General features: G+C 38.4%; 1 protein-coding gene and 1 long non-coding RNA gene across 2 annotated transcripts in view; one reads left to right on the top strand and one right to left on the bottom strand.

Annotated features, from left to right (window-relative positions):
• LOC103038854 (uncharacterized) overlaps positions 1 to 10,052 on the top strand; it is a 22,348-nt gene extending 12,296 nt beyond the window's left edge. The window contains exon 7 of the long non-coding RNA XR_007428059.1: positions 9,964 to 10,052. This is a non-coding gene — a long non-coding RNA (uncharacterized LOC103038854). The remainder of the gene's footprint in view (positions 1 to 9,963) is intronic.
• Positions 1 to 16,885, bottom strand: part of pgap6 (post-glycosylphosphatidylinositol attachment to proteins 6) — a 21,949-nt gene extending 5,064 nt beyond the window's left edge. Inside the window, exons 1-12 of the mRNA XM_007240946.4 lie at positions 16,680 to 16,885; positions 14,911 to 15,088; positions 14,222 to 14,432; positions 11,976 to 12,106; positions 10,454 to 10,722; positions 9,982 to 10,307; positions 8,196 to 8,289; positions 7,984 to 8,101; positions 4,062 to 4,201; positions 3,310 to 3,488; positions 1,460 to 1,606; positions 714 to 830 (exon numbers count right to left, since the gene is read on the bottom strand). Of these exons, the coding sequence (XP_007241008.2) occupies positions 714 to 830; positions 1,460 to 1,606; positions 3,310 to 3,488; positions 4,062 to 4,201; positions 7,984 to 8,101; positions 8,196 to 8,289; positions 9,982 to 10,307; positions 10,454 to 10,722; positions 11,976 to 12,106; positions 14,222 to 14,432; positions 14,911 to 15,088; positions 16,680 to 16,752 (1,983 nt within the window). The 5' untranslated portion in view covers positions 16,753 to 16,885. The remainder of the gene's footprint in view (positions 1 to 713; positions 831 to 1,459; positions 1,607 to 3,309; positions 3,489 to 4,061; positions 4,202 to 7,983; positions 8,102 to 8,195; positions 8,290 to 9,981; positions 10,308 to 10,453; positions 10,723 to 11,975; positions 12,107 to 14,221; positions 14,433 to 14,910; positions 15,089 to 16,679) is intronic.

The following is a 16,885-nucleotide window of genomic DNA, read 5'->3' as shown; positions in this document are numbered from 1 at the left end:
TCACATCCAGTCCGGCCAGGACCTTTACACGGACACGTGAATCCATCGTAGCACGCACTTCACGCCTGTACCTGCGTGCCCAAATTTCGGATAACTCAGCGCTTTTGCGGGAGCTTACCGCATGGGCTGTGCACGACTACAAAGAGATTTTATTTATGTTCAGATTAAAATTATAAACTAAACACATACTTTGCGCTGCACAGCGGGGTGGTGTCCTCGGAGATGGGAGAACAGGTTTGACGTATTTCCACCTTTAGCTTATTACAAATTGGATAACCATCCTCGGGTGCGTTCGGCGGGTATCCGAAATAGTCCCACACTGCTGATTTTAGTTTAGCCTTTTTTTAGGCGGACGGAGATTTGTTTAGTCTGATGCACTTTCTGCCGTTCTCACCGCTGTGTGCTGAGCAGCTGAAGCGGAGCAGAGTTGCGCATGCGCGGGTGAGTTTCTCCGCTGGCTTGCGTTTTACCGGTAATAAGCAAACACACACGGTATGATAACCGCGCATTTTAATACCATGGTATACCGTGAAACCGGTTACCGCTGCAACCCTAGTCCACAGTGACTGCACACATAAAACTACACATTCATATTAAGATATCCAGGTATCATTTCTGTCTATATCTTACTCCTCTACCATGGTGTCCTTTAAGGACCTGGAAAAGCTATAACAATGTCTGATTTAATCCTCAGATAAACACACTGTACATACCCAGGCAGTTACCATAATGACCAAAGCGAACAGCACAGGGCCTAGTAGATTCCACAGGCCTCGACGGTCCAGTTGCATTGCCATTGCAATGAAGAGAGTCCCAGCCATGAAGAACACCTAGAAAAAAGAGAGACCTCTTATTACAATCAAATGATGCTAAACAGGAACACCAGCAGGCAGTCTGATTCTTACTGTGTAACCAAATGTACACTGACATGCCAAAAGTAATGGAACAGACGTATGTATACTGATTGTGAAGTGTTACCCCAGGGGACAGCTTAGAACACCCACACCTGTTCAGGTAGTAAGGTGTGCATTTCTGTGCATTTAACATGTGAGGTGAGTAAAGTTGAAGCCAGGCCTGATAGTGGGTTTCAGTTGGATGTGTGGATTTTAACTGTTCTTTGATCCACAGAACCACAAGTATTGGGAATACGTCATAGAGGCATTACCACCCACAGAGGACAGGGCAGTGGGTGGTAATCATGAGCATCGGCATCTGGTTAGAATGATCTAGAATCAGAATCAGACAAGTAACCCAGGCATAAATCACATACACATACTTTGCAGGAGACTCAACTGTCATATCCCACTGGTCAGTGCAAATTTCTTTGGCTTCTATAAAACTTGGCAAAAGTCATGGAACACAATACTAGTTCCTGTCCCCTGACCTGCACTGGCATGGTGTGTACAGTGTTATTATCTGAAGCCCTCAGTAGTTGTAGAAGAGACAGCACTGCACTTACATATTTTACTGGCTCCTCCAGACGCGCCATGCAGACAATGGTCACCCACACCGCCACCACAGAGCCCAGGAAGTCACAGAACTGGAGTGTGTCGTAGTCCATAATGCACATCACTGTCACTCCAGGCTGGTCACATGCATGATAGAACTACAGACACACAGTTGAGAGCATTCAAGTTGTTTAACAAACAGGACATTAAGTTTCTACTATGATCAAATATATCATATGTAGAAGCACATTTCAGTTTAATTGTAATTTTACACATCTTTAGTAGTAATAAATATGGGGCTTTTTTTATACAAAATCCCCTCGCATACACACTTCAGTACAAAAATCATGTCAGATCTTTATGAACAGGAAAAGATCTTTACAGTCAACAGATCATTTAAGGCTTCTTCTGTTCCCAAATCACAGAGGGCTGGACCTCCAGGGCAGCAGAAAGCTACGTGACTGACTGCTAATAGCAGAGTTCGTGAAGTCCGGTACTACAGACACACACTCTCCATGCAAGAGACACAGGCAGAAATCTGGTGCAGATATCAAAATAAGCAGTTAGAGACCTGTATCCCAGTCCGTACAGGCTTCTTATTGTTGTAATACAAACAAAAATAAAAATTTCTGATCTAACAACAATTCGATCCGTGACTCAAAATCTGTGACATTGTCCAATTTGTGAGAGTTGTGATCTGTTACACTTTTATAACCTGCTATTAGGATAGCTAAAATGGCTAAAATGACAATTTGTTTTTGGAATAGACAGAAGGCAATACTGGCATTGGCAATGTAAGTTATAATCAAGAGTTCAAACGTGAGTTCAAAACATTTGGAAAACAGGCGATCCAACACACAGGATAGATTTAAAGCAGACCAACAGAAATCTCTCATTAGGGCTGGGCGATATGGAAAAAAATCTTATCACAATATCACGATCAGCCAATATCAATATGTATCATGATATAAATCAACTCACTTTCTGCTACACTTAAAGGTTTATTTTTACTTATAAGTGACAGAATAAGGGAGTTATGGCCAAAATCACTAGCAGCTCAGAGTCTTGTGGACAGACACTAGGATGTCCACATCTTTCCAGGTGGGTAAAAGGTGCTCAGACAGCTTTTAAATTAATTTTAAAAGTTATTATACATCCACACAGGTCCGCAGGCAACTACATAAAGCAAAATACAATAGTATATCACAGTGTTCATTTAACAGGTGATTTTGATACAGTTTAGTCTTAGTCTTTTGACTAAAATGTATAATAGTTTACATTTACATTTTAGTCTAGTTTTAGTCTAATAAATTTTGGTCGCATAAAAAGTATGTATTACATATGTTTTACTGTTTTTCTATTTTATATTTGCTGAGCAGGCTGCCTGATCAAGTGCTGCACCTGTTCGCAGCGCTACTTACACAGGAAATAGAAAATAAAGTTTATCGAAACTTATCGTCTGGCTTATTATATTTATTGCGATATATAGTTTCCTTGATAACTATCGATATTGTTTTATCGCTCAGCGCTATCTCCCATCATGCCAACAGGACATTTAGCGAACCCCAGGCAAGACAGCAACACTTTTCAGTAATGTTTCTAGTTCTAAGTTAAGCCAATGTTAGGCTAGAGTATGCTATGCTGTACGGCTGCAGACTATCAGTCAGGTTCTACATACAATAAAAATCAGAATGTCTATAATAAGTTAAAATAACAGTTCAATAGACTTTCAATAGACCCCAAACAAAGTTATTTACTATACATCAGGGAATAACTTCAAGCAGAAAAGCAGACATCAAATTGGTAATCCTGTCTGAATCTGAAACTGAAAGATCTCACTGTCTGGTACATATATACACACCGTGGAGAAGAACATGGTGAAGAAGTAGACTGCAGCCTCAACATGGTATCCGCGGTACAGGGCCACTGCAGTGGGTGGGATGAAGAGCAGGTTGCTGAGCGTGAGCAGCAGAGCCGCAGCCAGCTGCCGAGAGAACGTCAGGGCAGCCGATCCATCCGAACAACTCCACCCCAGCCAACCTGTCAACACAGCAGTTAACAGTAAAGAACTATAATACAAATAAAACATCGGCTAAAACTTTATTTGCTTGTTTTACTTGTTACTTTTTTACTTGTTACTTTTGATCAACAATTACCGATTAGTATTGTGTAGATACCTCAAACCAAAACAGTGCCCTAGAATTTCAAACTATTTATTGTCTTATAATTGATAAGATAATCTGAAAATCTCAATCACTCAAAATTAAAACCCAAACAGAGAAACAGCAGTTTAGCAGCAGATCAGAACTGAACAATGTGCAGCACTTAGGAATAATACTTTTACTATTCAGTTCTGTATTTTAATCTGTATTTTACAGGCTGTTGTTACAGTATTGGAAGTCACTGGCTTGTTACAGTATTGTACAATGTAGATACTAATAAAAACAAATAAAAAACATGAAGTGAGAGGGGGCAAGTTTATATAAAACTTAAACATAGTTGAAAATAAATCTTAAACTAAAACTTTGCTTGTTTGGTTGTTTTATTCCGAGTCACAGAATTAATGTTCACTAACAATAAAAAATATACAATATGTAAATATGTGTATCTCACCTGCTTTACACACACACGCAGCATAAAGGTAGCCGTGAGTACGCAGCAGCCTGCACTCTCCGTATGATCCACAGTCGTCCACGCACGCGCTCACGCTCACAGACACGCTCACCACGGCCGAGGTGTTGCCACAACCCACACTGAAAACAAACAGCACACGAACACAAGAGATCACCACTGTCCCATGTGTTTCTCATGTGTATCAGGAGGTAGTTTATTACAGCGGTTGTCTGATGCACTGTTTAATATATGGTTTCTTTCTACAGCATTAATTTATTAAAACCCTTAAATGCTTTATATAATGTCTAAATAATGTTTAATACTAGTGCTGACAGTGCTCATGCATTCACGCCCACAACTAATCAAAAACACAAGTTTAGCAATTGGGCAACTTCTTCCTGTAAATCACTCCTTTTACAGATACTGGTGATGATGTAAACGCATTGCAATTGAGTTCAGAATTCAGTCAGATTTCTTTTTATTTATGATTTTCTCCTGTTTTTTTAAGCCACTGATATAAATACATTTTGCCAATTTACATTGATTCTTTTATTTACCTTTAAATATCTGATATTAAAAGCTTATGTCTGAAAAAATAAGAAATATTATTATTTATTAATAACTGATTAATTGTGATTATTCATAGAAAGTTATTGTGGTCATTTAGGTGGATGCTGTAGAAGGAGAGTTCTGAGAAAACTGCACTAAATATCTGACAGATCTTTTTAACAAAATAAATTATCTGTTAACAAAAAGTGCAAAAGGATGACAAAGTAACCAAATAGATTAAAGTAACATTTACATTGAATCAACTTTTTAACTCTGTACAAAACACAGATCTGATCATATATATACAGTCATATGAAAAAGTTTGGGCACCCCTATTAATCTTAATCATTTTTAGTTGTAAATATTTGGGTGTTTACAGCCATTTCAGTTTGATATATCTAATAACTGATGGACACAGTAATATTTCAGGATTGAAATGAGGTTTATTGTACTAACAGAAAATGTGCAATATGCATTAAACCAAAATTTGACCGGTGCAAAAGTATGGGCCCCCTTATCATTTTATTGATTTGAATACTCCTAACTACTTTTTACTGACTTACTGAAGCACAAAATTGGTTTGGTAACCTCATTGAGCTTTGAACTTCATAGCCAGGTGTATCCAATCATGAGAAAAGGTATTTAAGGTGGTCAATTGCAAGTTGTTCTCCTATTTGAATCTCCTCTGAAGGGTGGCATCATGGGCTCATCAAAACAACTCTCAAATGATCTAAAAACAAAGATTGTTCAACATAGTTGTTCAGGGGAAGGATACAAAAAGTTGTCTCAGAGATAAATACCTTAAATACCTTTTCTCATGATTGGATACACCTGGCTATGAAGTTCAAAGCTCAATGAGGTTACCAAACGAATTTAGTGCTTCAGTAAGTCAGTAAAAAGTAGTTAGGAGTATTCAAATCAATAAAATGATAAGGGTGCCCATACTTTTGCACCGGTCAAATTTTGGTTTAATGCATATTGCACATTTTCTGTTAGTACAATAAACCTCATTTCAATCCTGAAATATTACTGTGTCCATCAGTTATTAGATATATCAAACTGAAATGGCTGTTGCAAACACCCAAATATTTACAACTAAAAATGATTAAGATTAATAGGGGTGCACAAACTTTTTCATATGACTGTATATGCTATAAATCACAAATTAGTATGTCAGACAAATTCCTAACATTATGTTAGTAACTCATTTGTGTTGATGGGTTCTCCTCGCTCATTTGGCTCAATGACAAAATACTCCAACAGGGGAGCCGTGAAGCTTTAAAACAGACTGGACTACTCTAAATGTTCCGACTGGAGTGGTTTAGTTTTGAGAAAGTCCTATTCGCCAGTGAACACATCTCCACACACACACACACACACAGTCTCCGCTGTATGTGTGTGTGTGTGTGTAGGCACCGTCACTGGTGCATAAGCTCTGCGAGCACTACACAGATTTTCTGACCAATAGATGCCGCTGTCTGACAGATTCGTCGAGGGGCGGTGAGAGAGCAGCACAGCGTGACTCGCTGAAATCTAGCCGCAGTTTGTTCTTATGTAAATAAACTTGTGAAACCCAATGGCCGTTATCGACATCTGCAAAAATGATCACGGTTAAAAAAATGCTTGTACGATAAGTCGCTAACATAATTATCACAACAGGCCTACATGGCACCCATGTTTTTCTATAGTTATTGTATGAGTATAAAGACTCTACCCAGAAGTGAGTGTGAAGAACACAATAAATAACAGAAAAACTGTACATCTCTTCAACAAAAATAGTTTGATATGGAACCAAATGCATGCATGTTTTTAGTGCCTTAATTTTTTTTTTAACTAAAAGAGAATGTTCCAGTCCAGAGCCTTTTCTGAGAATTACCTTCATCTACACCGGAGGAGCAAGATTAAAAATATAACAAAACAACAGACGTATCAGGTTAATGCTCTTTATCAGAAGCATCTCAGAAATTCTACCAAACTGGTTACAGGAGTGTGTTCAAGAGCTTGATAAACATGTTTATTTAAAAACATTTCTGTGTTGAGATGAACTAATAAAACACTCCAAAACATCTGAACAGCCAAAACATTACAACTACTGACATTTATTATTCATTACTGTATACAATGTATATACAAATATATATACAAATGAATTGGGTGAACCTGCTGTACAGAATATCGGTTGTGAAATTCTGTGAGACTAACACTGAAGTAAATCCCTTATTCCTGGTATTGTTTTTTATTTATCTTCTTTAGTAACAAAAGTGGTGTGTAGTATCCTAGATAATTTGCAATATATTGAGTATCATATAAAAGGTCATAGAAAGATGTGTTGTGATCATCCTTAACATGGGCAATGTATCATGATAATATGGTATTGTGAAAGGTCCTGTGTTTCCCACCCCTAATGCTCAGACAACAGGGGCAGAACATCTTCAAAACAATCAGGCAGGTCTTTAGTCATGTTACTTCTATACAGTGGTCAGTATCTACCAAACATTCTTCCATGTAGAACAACCAATGAGGCAGCAACCAAAAAGCAAGGTCAGCCAGACTTACTCATGTAATTTATGAAGGCACAAACTTGCAGCTCACAGGATACAGACGAACTGCTGTTAATGATGTGGTACTAGACACCACAAAACACCTTCAGGTGTTCATGCTCAGTGTTTCTGTTTATATATTTTGTAGCGTTTACCAGTCACTGCTAAAGTATTGCATCCACTGTTTTATCATTTTTACGAACATCCCCAATGTAATTTAAAGCCTGTTGTACACTGCAGTGTGGGCCCGCAGCAGCTGCTGCAAAAAAAAAAAACCTACAGAAAACATTGGTGCTTCAGTGGGTCTAAGCTGTTGTGGTGGTGCAATTTAATCATAAACGCAGGGCTCGAGACCAACACCGTCCCACCATCCCGGGACGATAAAAATAGCAGAGAGAAACCAGTTAAAAGCAGTTCACGAAAAACCTGCTCCACTCACTGGCTAATGGCAGAACTGTGCTTGTTAGACCAGCAGTTATGGATGGACTTGTAATGTACCAGTAGGCGAAAAAATAAATAAGACACTTATTAAGAAGAAATAAAACTATCATTAGTAAACCATGTTAATTTACTATAGACCACATAACCTGTTTTCTTTCAGCTGTTGTGTGATTTCTCATTTACACTTCACTGAATTGTTTTTCGTACATTCCTCTGAGACATGTTAAGCCTCTGGTGTGAACAACAGACCACTAACAGAACTGGTAGTTACCTCAATTTAGGCTTCCTAGCACCACCTCGACTGGACTGGAGGAAAGCAGGGGTTTGGGCTCCTTAGTGACACAAATTTAAAGTAATAAACAACAAAATTAGACATGGGAATGTGGACCTACCTGCTGTTGCAAATGGTCTGCAAACTGAGGTACCAAAATGCTGCTTCAGGAAAGGGAATCCTCAGCAAAGCCTTGGTCTCATTGCTGCTCACACCGAGTGAGTAGCCCTTCATGAATGCTGCACACAAACACAGTTTAATCTGCATTTTTACCTGCTACAAACAACTGCATGTACTGCACAACACTGCATACACTTCAGTTAGGTAACTCACCCGTTTCACAGGACAGGCTGGTGTTCAGCTGAAGTACCGGCGTGAACGGTGTGAGGCATGCTCGAACACTGCCAAACGCACCAATCAGAGAAGTCTATAATACAGAACGGTTACATTAAACATGCATGCTCCTACACTGGCAAAGTTTGTGAGGCTTGAGGCCAGATCTAATTGGGCAGATTACTGGTGTTACTGGTGGTTTGTATGACATTTTTTCATCTTACAACCCCAAAAAAATTATATATGGTTTTCTAAATGTTTCTCAAATAAAAATCTGAAAAGTGTGATGTGCAAAAATATACATCCCCCCCCATATCAACACTTAGTACAGCCACCATTCACTGTGATTACAACTGTAAGTGCTTTGGGGTTTGTCTCTACCAGCTTTGTTTATCTAGAGACTGTATAGATTTTTCCTCCATGCTTCTTTTTAAAACAGCTGAAGATCAGTCAGGTTGGATGGAGAGTGTTGGTCTGTGAACAGCAGTTTTCATGTCTCTCCACAGAAGATCAATGAGATTTAGGTCTTTAGGACTTTAACTGGATCATTCTAACACATGAATATTCTCTGATCTAAATCATTATAGCTCCACTGTAGCTCTGGCTGTATGTTTAGAGTCATCGTCTTGAATCTCCTTCCCAGTCTCAAGTCTTTTGTTGCCTTCAACAGGTTTTCTTCCAGGAAAATTTAACTCCATCCATCCATCATTTGCAGGTGTAGAATATTGTTTCTATTTTTAGATGATGGATTGTACAGAGCTCCTTGGAATGCTTAAAGCTTGAGATATATTTTTAAAACAAAACCCTGTTTTAATCTTCTCCACAACTTTATCTCTGAGCTGTCTGGTGAGTTCCTTGCTCTTTATGATGATGTTTGTTCACTAGTGTTCTCTAACAACTGAGTTCTTCACAGAACAGCTGTATTTATACTGATCCTAAATTATTACACACAGCTGCACTCTATTCACTTATTCAGTGACTTCTTAAGGCAGTTGATTGCACAGTATTTTATTTAGGGGGTTCAGAGTATATGGGCTGAATACTTTTGCACATCACCCTTTTCAGAAATTTATTTTATAAAAATGTAAAAAAAAAAAAAAAAAAAAAATATTTTCATTTCACTTCACAGTTATGTGCTACTTAACTGAACTTGTTTTAATTCTTAAAGTGTTTGAGAGCATCAGTTAAAGTAAAGTAGTGAAGAGGTAGAGCTACAGGTATACAGTGAATAGTGAATATTTGAGTAATGTTCTAATACATATTAGAACTACTCAACTAAGTAAAGAAAAAAATATTTTAAGAAATGAAGGTCAATTAATCCGAAAAATGTCAAGAACTTTGGAAAAGTCCTCAAGTCAGTCGCAAAGATCATCAAAATGTTATGATGAAACTGGCTCTCATCAGGACCACCCCAGAAATGAGCAAGATTAACAGGACTCAAGATAAGAGCTCCTAAATGTATTCTGGTTTGTTTAACACTGTTTTTAAGTTACTACATGATTCTTTATGTGTTCTTTCATAGTCTGATAGATCACTTCAACATTAATGAGAGGGCACTTTTTTGGTACTGCAAGTCAAAACAATATATTTGAATCATTAAAAACTCTTAGAAATAAATTATACAAACTAATTAAACTAATCAGACTAATAAAACAAAGTGTAATAATAAATAAAATAAATTAAATAATTGTTGTATCCCTAAGAGTATAAGACAGTAATTCAGCATTATCAGTTGAGCAGTTAAAGGATTAAAGATAATCTTTTTCAGATTACTCCACACACTCACCATGTTGAGGTCCAGCTGTACCACTAGTACCCCTCCACTGTCTGCAGCAGAGCTCATGTCTAGAGCCAGCATGGTCGGTACCTGAGACGCCACACTCACGTTTCCGCTGGCGACAGCAAAGCGAACTGAGAGGACGTCCTGCTCCTCTCTGAACACGGACGGGTTTCGGACGCAGGCTCCGTCCGGGACATCAGCACGCAGGCTGTTGGTGACGGAGGTGTTGCTGGGGCTGCTAGACGTGTTACTGGAAGAGGACCTCAGTGAGAACAGGCCAACGGGAAGGGAGGTGTTGAAATCTGAAGGGACACTCAGAGGTTTACAGCCCACTGTGTGTATGAAGGCGGAGTCATATGGGAAAGAGGAGGTAAGAGGGATGTTTAAGAGAAAGAGAAGAACATCTTTTTTAATAAGTTTAGAAGTTAACAAGTCAATAAGTTAAAAAATGTGGAATCACTGAGCTCTGGGATCAGACCTGTGTGATTGGCAGATATGCTGAAGGTCACAGTGACATTGGGCTGGCCAATCTCCACAGTCACTCGCACCCATGTATTCCACGGTGGGCTGGAGACAGAGGCGGAGCAAGGCTCCTCCAGAGAGCAGTTCACAGTAGTCACAGAGCTCTGCCCCAAGGAGGTGGAGCCTAGCGTGATGGACAGTCCGCAGTCGCTCGCCGGTGCACTCTTCACCGAACATGTGTGAATAAACACACTCAACTTCGAGGCAAACTCAGGAACAAAGATCCTAAAACAGAAGATCAAAGCTGTTTATTAGATCTAGAGGAAAAGTCACCAAGATAATAAAAAATAGGCATTAATTAGCTTGTTTACTGAGGTTTCACAATAACCAAGCCAGTGAGTTTTTGAGATAGGTAAAGTGATCCTGAATAGTGCTGGATAATGATTTCATGCTACGGCTGTTTACAAACAACTTTACAGAAATATATTTTGCACACTTGCTGTATTTTAGTACATAAGGTTCCTTTAAAGATAGAGGTTACGTTGAGCCCTGAGGACCCTTTCATATCTACCTAGATATTTTTAGTGGAGGGTTTTTGTCTGCAATTTGGTGTTCTGTACACACAGAAACAGTTCTTAATTGCTGAAAATTAAGTAACAGCTCAAGTCACAATTCATGCATGTACCTGGGTAAATTTCAAATACTTCTTTATTCCCTTTATAATGAAATATATAAGTCAGAAAACTGCAATAATAAATGTAAATAATGCAGGGTTATGGTGTTGTTCTTCTATAGCCATGCAGTCAAACTCACCCTTCAGGCGCTTTTCTGTTTTTCATTTTTCTAAATGTCAAAGTTTCATCTTTAAATCAGGTCTTGTACTTCCGTGAATATTTTGACCTGCTACTCTGCTAAATAATTCTAAATATATTGAATGGAGAGAATGAACTTCCACTGCTCCACATCTCAATCCTGAAGTTCTATACCTCTAGCCCATGTGGCGCGATTACCATGGTGCTATTGTCGAAGTTTTTTGAAAAAACTTCATACAAGGTGTGTGCGGTACTGAATGCCTAGCTTCAGTGCCTTAAGAGAGTATACACCCACAGACCTAAATACTTTAATGGAATTTAAATTGGGCATTTATGGAAGAGCGGCAAGAAGAAAGACATTTTTAAAATCAAGCCATAAGAAGTTCCCTTTTCATGTGGAAGATGTGCTGTGCTTAGCTGAAAACAAAGCTGAACTTTGTGGTTTAAATGTAGAACAGTGTATGTGTCTAAAAAGTCTAGACTAAAACACCACTTGGAATCTGTGGAAAGACCTGAAGATCGATTAAGAAGAAGAATTTTCAGCCTCTAGATGTGCCGAGCTGATAGATATCTGTGCAACAGAATGACATACTCAACCTGTACGCCTTAATACATTATTATACAGTTATATATTTGTTTGTGAATGAGTGTACACTATCCATTCATCAACAAATAACAATTCAGATTACACACACACACACACACACACAAACACAAACACCATACTTGAGTTGGGCCTGTTTCTGAGGTGCAGTCACGGTCTGAGTTAGTGGAATGTCGGCCTGCAGGACGGGAGTGTCGGCTGCTCTCCTTACATACATCTGAGGCTGGAACAAATATGAACAGGACGGCAGCCCCTGCAACAGACAATTAATACATAATATACACAGAAAAAGAACCTGTGTTGAGCAGGTAATCTGACTCTACTGTAGCTGTAGACTAACCCTTATTTATAAACATAAATAACAGGAATCTGAGGGTAATCTGTCACACTCATTCTACTATATGATATGCATGCACCTAAAGGGAGTCAGATTCTGATAGGGAGACAACATATGGCACAACACCTGGAAAGGCAACTTGCCAAATTGACAGGATTCCAACATCACACACATGCCCCCCAACAAAGCAACCAAAATCAAGTATATTGAGATGCAGCCCCCGTAGCTGATGACGGAACAAAGTAGTTTGCAAATTAAACTGCAGTGTGAATCCAAAACTAACCAGACCAAATATAAACAATATAATAAACACAACAACCTGAACACTAAACTTTTGCCTGAATAATTAGGTGTAAATACATCTATACACTCACCATGGACAATGATGCTAGATTTATACACAAGCTTTATAAGCACGAATACTGTATATGAAAGTATAGACGATATCAATTGCTGTGAATTTTAGTAGAAAGTACAGTAGAAATCTAAACACTTGACATGTGTTTCCAAGATGTTTAAGGGACTAAAAATAACAACAACTAAACCAGGAGTCTTTTGTACTACACTGACCCTACCACTACTTTGTTTAACAAAAGGTCCAGTGTTCTCAGGGTTGAAAGCCTCACCTCTACTAAAATAAAATTTTGTAACACTGCAACCAAACAATTTAATTTTGAGTACAAATGAGAGTTTTTCCATCCACGGTAAAGTAAAACTTTAGAAGACAGTAACCCTGGTGTTTCAGCAGCTGGAAGCTCATGGCACAAGTGCCTTGTGTGGAGGTAACTATGTTGTAAAACCTGTTGGTCCTGATCTGAAAATGAATCTCTGCTTTTATTTTTGGTTTGGAAACATGCAAAATAAAAATTGTCCTGGTAATTTTAAGCTTGTAAACTATTATATGTACTTGTACTTTTTAATGTGATAACTTGTATTTTAAAAGCCGTTGCTTTTAAAAAATGTGTTCGAAGTCTTATTTATTAATACAGAAACTTGATACAGATATTTCTATATATTTAGTGAATACTTAAACACATACCTTTACAGTGAAAATTATTGTGTTAGCCACAGTTTTAATGCCCAAATATTATGTGGGTTACCTTCTTAATTCTAGCTTTGGATCTTCTTTAAAATACTCTCAGTAACTGATTTAGAGCATTATTTTAAGTGTATGTTAGTGATATATATATATATATATATATATATATATATATATATATATATATATATATATATATATATATATATATATATATACAGTGGGGAGAACAAGTATTTGATACACTGCTGATTTTTCAGGTTTTCCCACTTGCAAAGCATGTGAAAGACTGTAATTTTTATCATAGGTACTCTTCAACTGTGAGTGATGGAATCTAAAACAAAAATCCAGAAAAATACATTGTATGATTTTTAAATAATTAATTTCCATTTTATTGTGGGAAATAAGTATTTGATACACCAGAAAAAGAAACTTAATATTTGGTACAGAAACCTTTGTTTGCAATTACAGAGATGAGACATTTCCTGTAGTTCTTGACAAGGTTTGCACACACTGCAGCAGGGATTTTGGCCCACTCCTCCATACAGATCTCCTCCAGAGCCTTCAGGTTTCGTGGCTGTCGCTGGGCCACATGGACTTTAAGCTCCCTCCAAAGATTTTCTATTGGATTCAGGTCTGGAGACTGGCTAGGCCACTCCAGGACCTTAAGATGTTTCCTACGGAGCCACTCTTTAGTTGCCCTGGCTGTGTGTTTTGGGTCGTTATCATGCTGTATCACACTGTATGTGTGTGTGACATGCTGTTGTTCAGACTCTGGTGTGGTGTATTAGGTAAAATCCCATTGCCTGTCATTTATGCACAGTTGTATAATTACAGAATATGGTCTCTTATTATTCTACACTTACATTAGTCATATAAGTGCACCTTCATTCAAAAGCTAGTATTTCTTAGTAGTAGTCTTTTTTTCTACTATGTTTTCCTGTGAGAACATCCAGTTCTCACAGGAAAAGCATTACAAGAACCGTTCATACCTGCTGTTCGATCTTTCCATCATCTTTCGGCAGGTGAGCAGCGAGAAACCAGTCTCCAGGTACTGGATTCGTCATATTAAACAGCGTGATGTTGATGGTCTGTCCATGACCTACACTCAGGGTCAGGTTATATGCCAGGGAGACTGAGGTGGAGTTGGGAAAGGCTGTGTGGATGGGATTGATGACTGGCGGTGCCCCAGCTCGGAAATGCCTGTTGGATATAGAAGTAGATTTATTGTAAACACACTAAAACATTATCATCGTCTTATCACCTAGGCCTGTCAGGATAGCTATGTTATTGACTTCAGTAATATTTTACTTCAGTAAGTTCTGCTGATCTTGAAAATGACCATGATGTTTGTTTAGTGAAAAGAGCTCATTAGCATGAAAAGCCCAGCATGTTGATTTTAAAGCAACAGTTCCTATAGTTTTTTCTTCTAAATTAAAATCAGTGGTTTTCCTGAGTTAGAACAGAACAAAATGTTCTAATGAATGGTATCAGTGACAATGCATGACCAGCCCTAAATTGTCTAATATATTCAGTGCTGGAGAACTAAACTAAAACTCTGGTAAAAAGTGCACCTTATAGTGCGTAACATACAGTAATTGCATTTGGTCAGTAAGCCAATAATTGGACTTCTCTCAGTGCCTTTAGAACTGGTTTTGAACATTAAGAACTGTTCACTCACACAGCAATGTTCTGGTCACCACAGTTAAATCCTGAGCCCCGCATGGCAGTGAGCAGCCACCGCACAAGCACTGTGTTTTCTGGCACTCTAAAGTGGTAGAGCCGCACATTCCCGAACCAGCTGTACTTGGCCAACTTCTGAGGGGTCTTCGAATAGAAGCTGTTCACATAAGTCACATCTGTGGGGAATTATTTACATAATGTCAAACATAAAATTAACGCATTAAAATACAGTATATGCACACCATGTAACCCTGCTACTGCTAAACTAATTTACTATGAGCTGCTGCTCATTACAGTATAACTGATTTATATGAAATATCACTCTCTCTTCTATATCATTCAGAAAAATCCAGATTCCAACCAGGAAGTGGGTTTTAGACTATCTAAGCTGGTCCTACAGGAATAAACAGCATACAAACAGTAAAGCCGCCTTGTTAAGCTTGTTGATTTGCTGAGCTCTTCACCAAAATAATACATCTGATTTGAGCTGAACAAGCTGGTTGTAGTTTTATACATTATATAAACATCTGTGATGGTCAAAACTATCCATTTCAATAGCAGTATGATATCTGTTTGATTTCATCATATAAAATGACAGTTGGTAACTGCATATGAGTTAGCAGTAGGGCTGCAATGTCGATTATTTAAATTTGTCGACTACAAATATCATTGTCGACTAATCATTTATTTGTAACAGTACCACATTACACAAAGTGCTGGTGACAGAAGTGCAATGGGAGATGGATAAACAGCTCACTCACACAGTTTACACTCAACTTGTGTTTCCAAATGTGCCCAAACACAACAGATTACATTTTAAATCACAAAATCGCTAAATCACTACATTTTAAATCACTAAATATCAGTACTTGTACCAAATGCCAGTACTAAATGCAGTTTAAATCTCATGTTCTGTTGTTTCTATCATTTTTAGAGATTGCAGAAATAATCGTTGACTAATCGACTAATTGAAAAAATAATCATCAGATTAATTGACTACCAAAATAATCATTAGTTGCAGCCCTAGTTAGCAGTTAAGACACAACATACAGATTTGTGGTGCAACCAGATTTAGTACATGGTGCTAAGTAAAAGTTTCTAGATATATGAACCTCTAAAAACACTCTCACACAAAATTATTACACCCAACTGTTATGACTACACTGCCCGAGGCCCGAGACACTGTTTAAAAAAATAAGAGACCACTGATAAAATATAGGTTTCTTTGATAATATCAAATTAAAAACCTCTGGAATATAATTAAGAGAAGGATGGATGATCACAACCCATCAAACCAAACTGAACTGCTTGATTTTTTGCACAAAAGCAGTGTATAAGACTGGTGGAGGAGAACAAGAACAAGATACATGAAAACTGTGATTAAAAACCAGGGTTATTCCACCAAATATACATTTCTTTACTCTTAAAACTTTATAAATATGAACTTGCTTTCTTTGCATTATTAAGCACAATTAGAGAAACTGATTCAGAAACTAAAGTGGTCTCTTTTTTTCAGAGCAGTATATTTCAGTGTTGGTAACAGTCGAGCGTCGTAGCTCTCGGTAGACAGCATGTTATGGAAGCTGCGCTGCTGGGTTTAGTTATTGATGAATGCGGTCTCGCCGAGTTAGTTTATCACTGTTACTGGTGTAACACTGTTAACACTGGTAACGGTGTTGTGAGTAAGACTAATTAAACTGTCCTCTCTGGATCAGCCGCTAATCGCGCTAAAGCTAACCTGCTGTAACCCTGAACTGCTGAACTCACCGTCCGCCGAGCCGCAGCCGCAGAGCGCGGAGAGCAGCCCGAGGCAGAGCAGCAGTAGCGGGAGCCTCGCCATGATCCCGGGCTGAACCCCAGATCATGTCCCGCTCAGAGTCCGGAGTCCGCCGTGTTTACCTCCGTTACCATCGCCCTACTTCCTGCTTCCGTCACTGTGTGGTCTGCGCACCCGCGCTGCGTCACGGAGGGAG

This window comes from Astyanax mexicanus, chromosome 21 (assembly GCF_023375975.1).
Source record: "Astyanax mexicanus isolate ESR-SI-001 chromosome 21, AstMex3_surface, whole genome shotgun sequence".
NCBI lineage: Eukaryota > Metazoa > Chordata > Actinopteri > Characiformes > Acestrorhamphidae > Astyanax > Astyanax mexicanus.
This window is presented reverse-complemented; position numbering and strand designations above follow the sequence as displayed.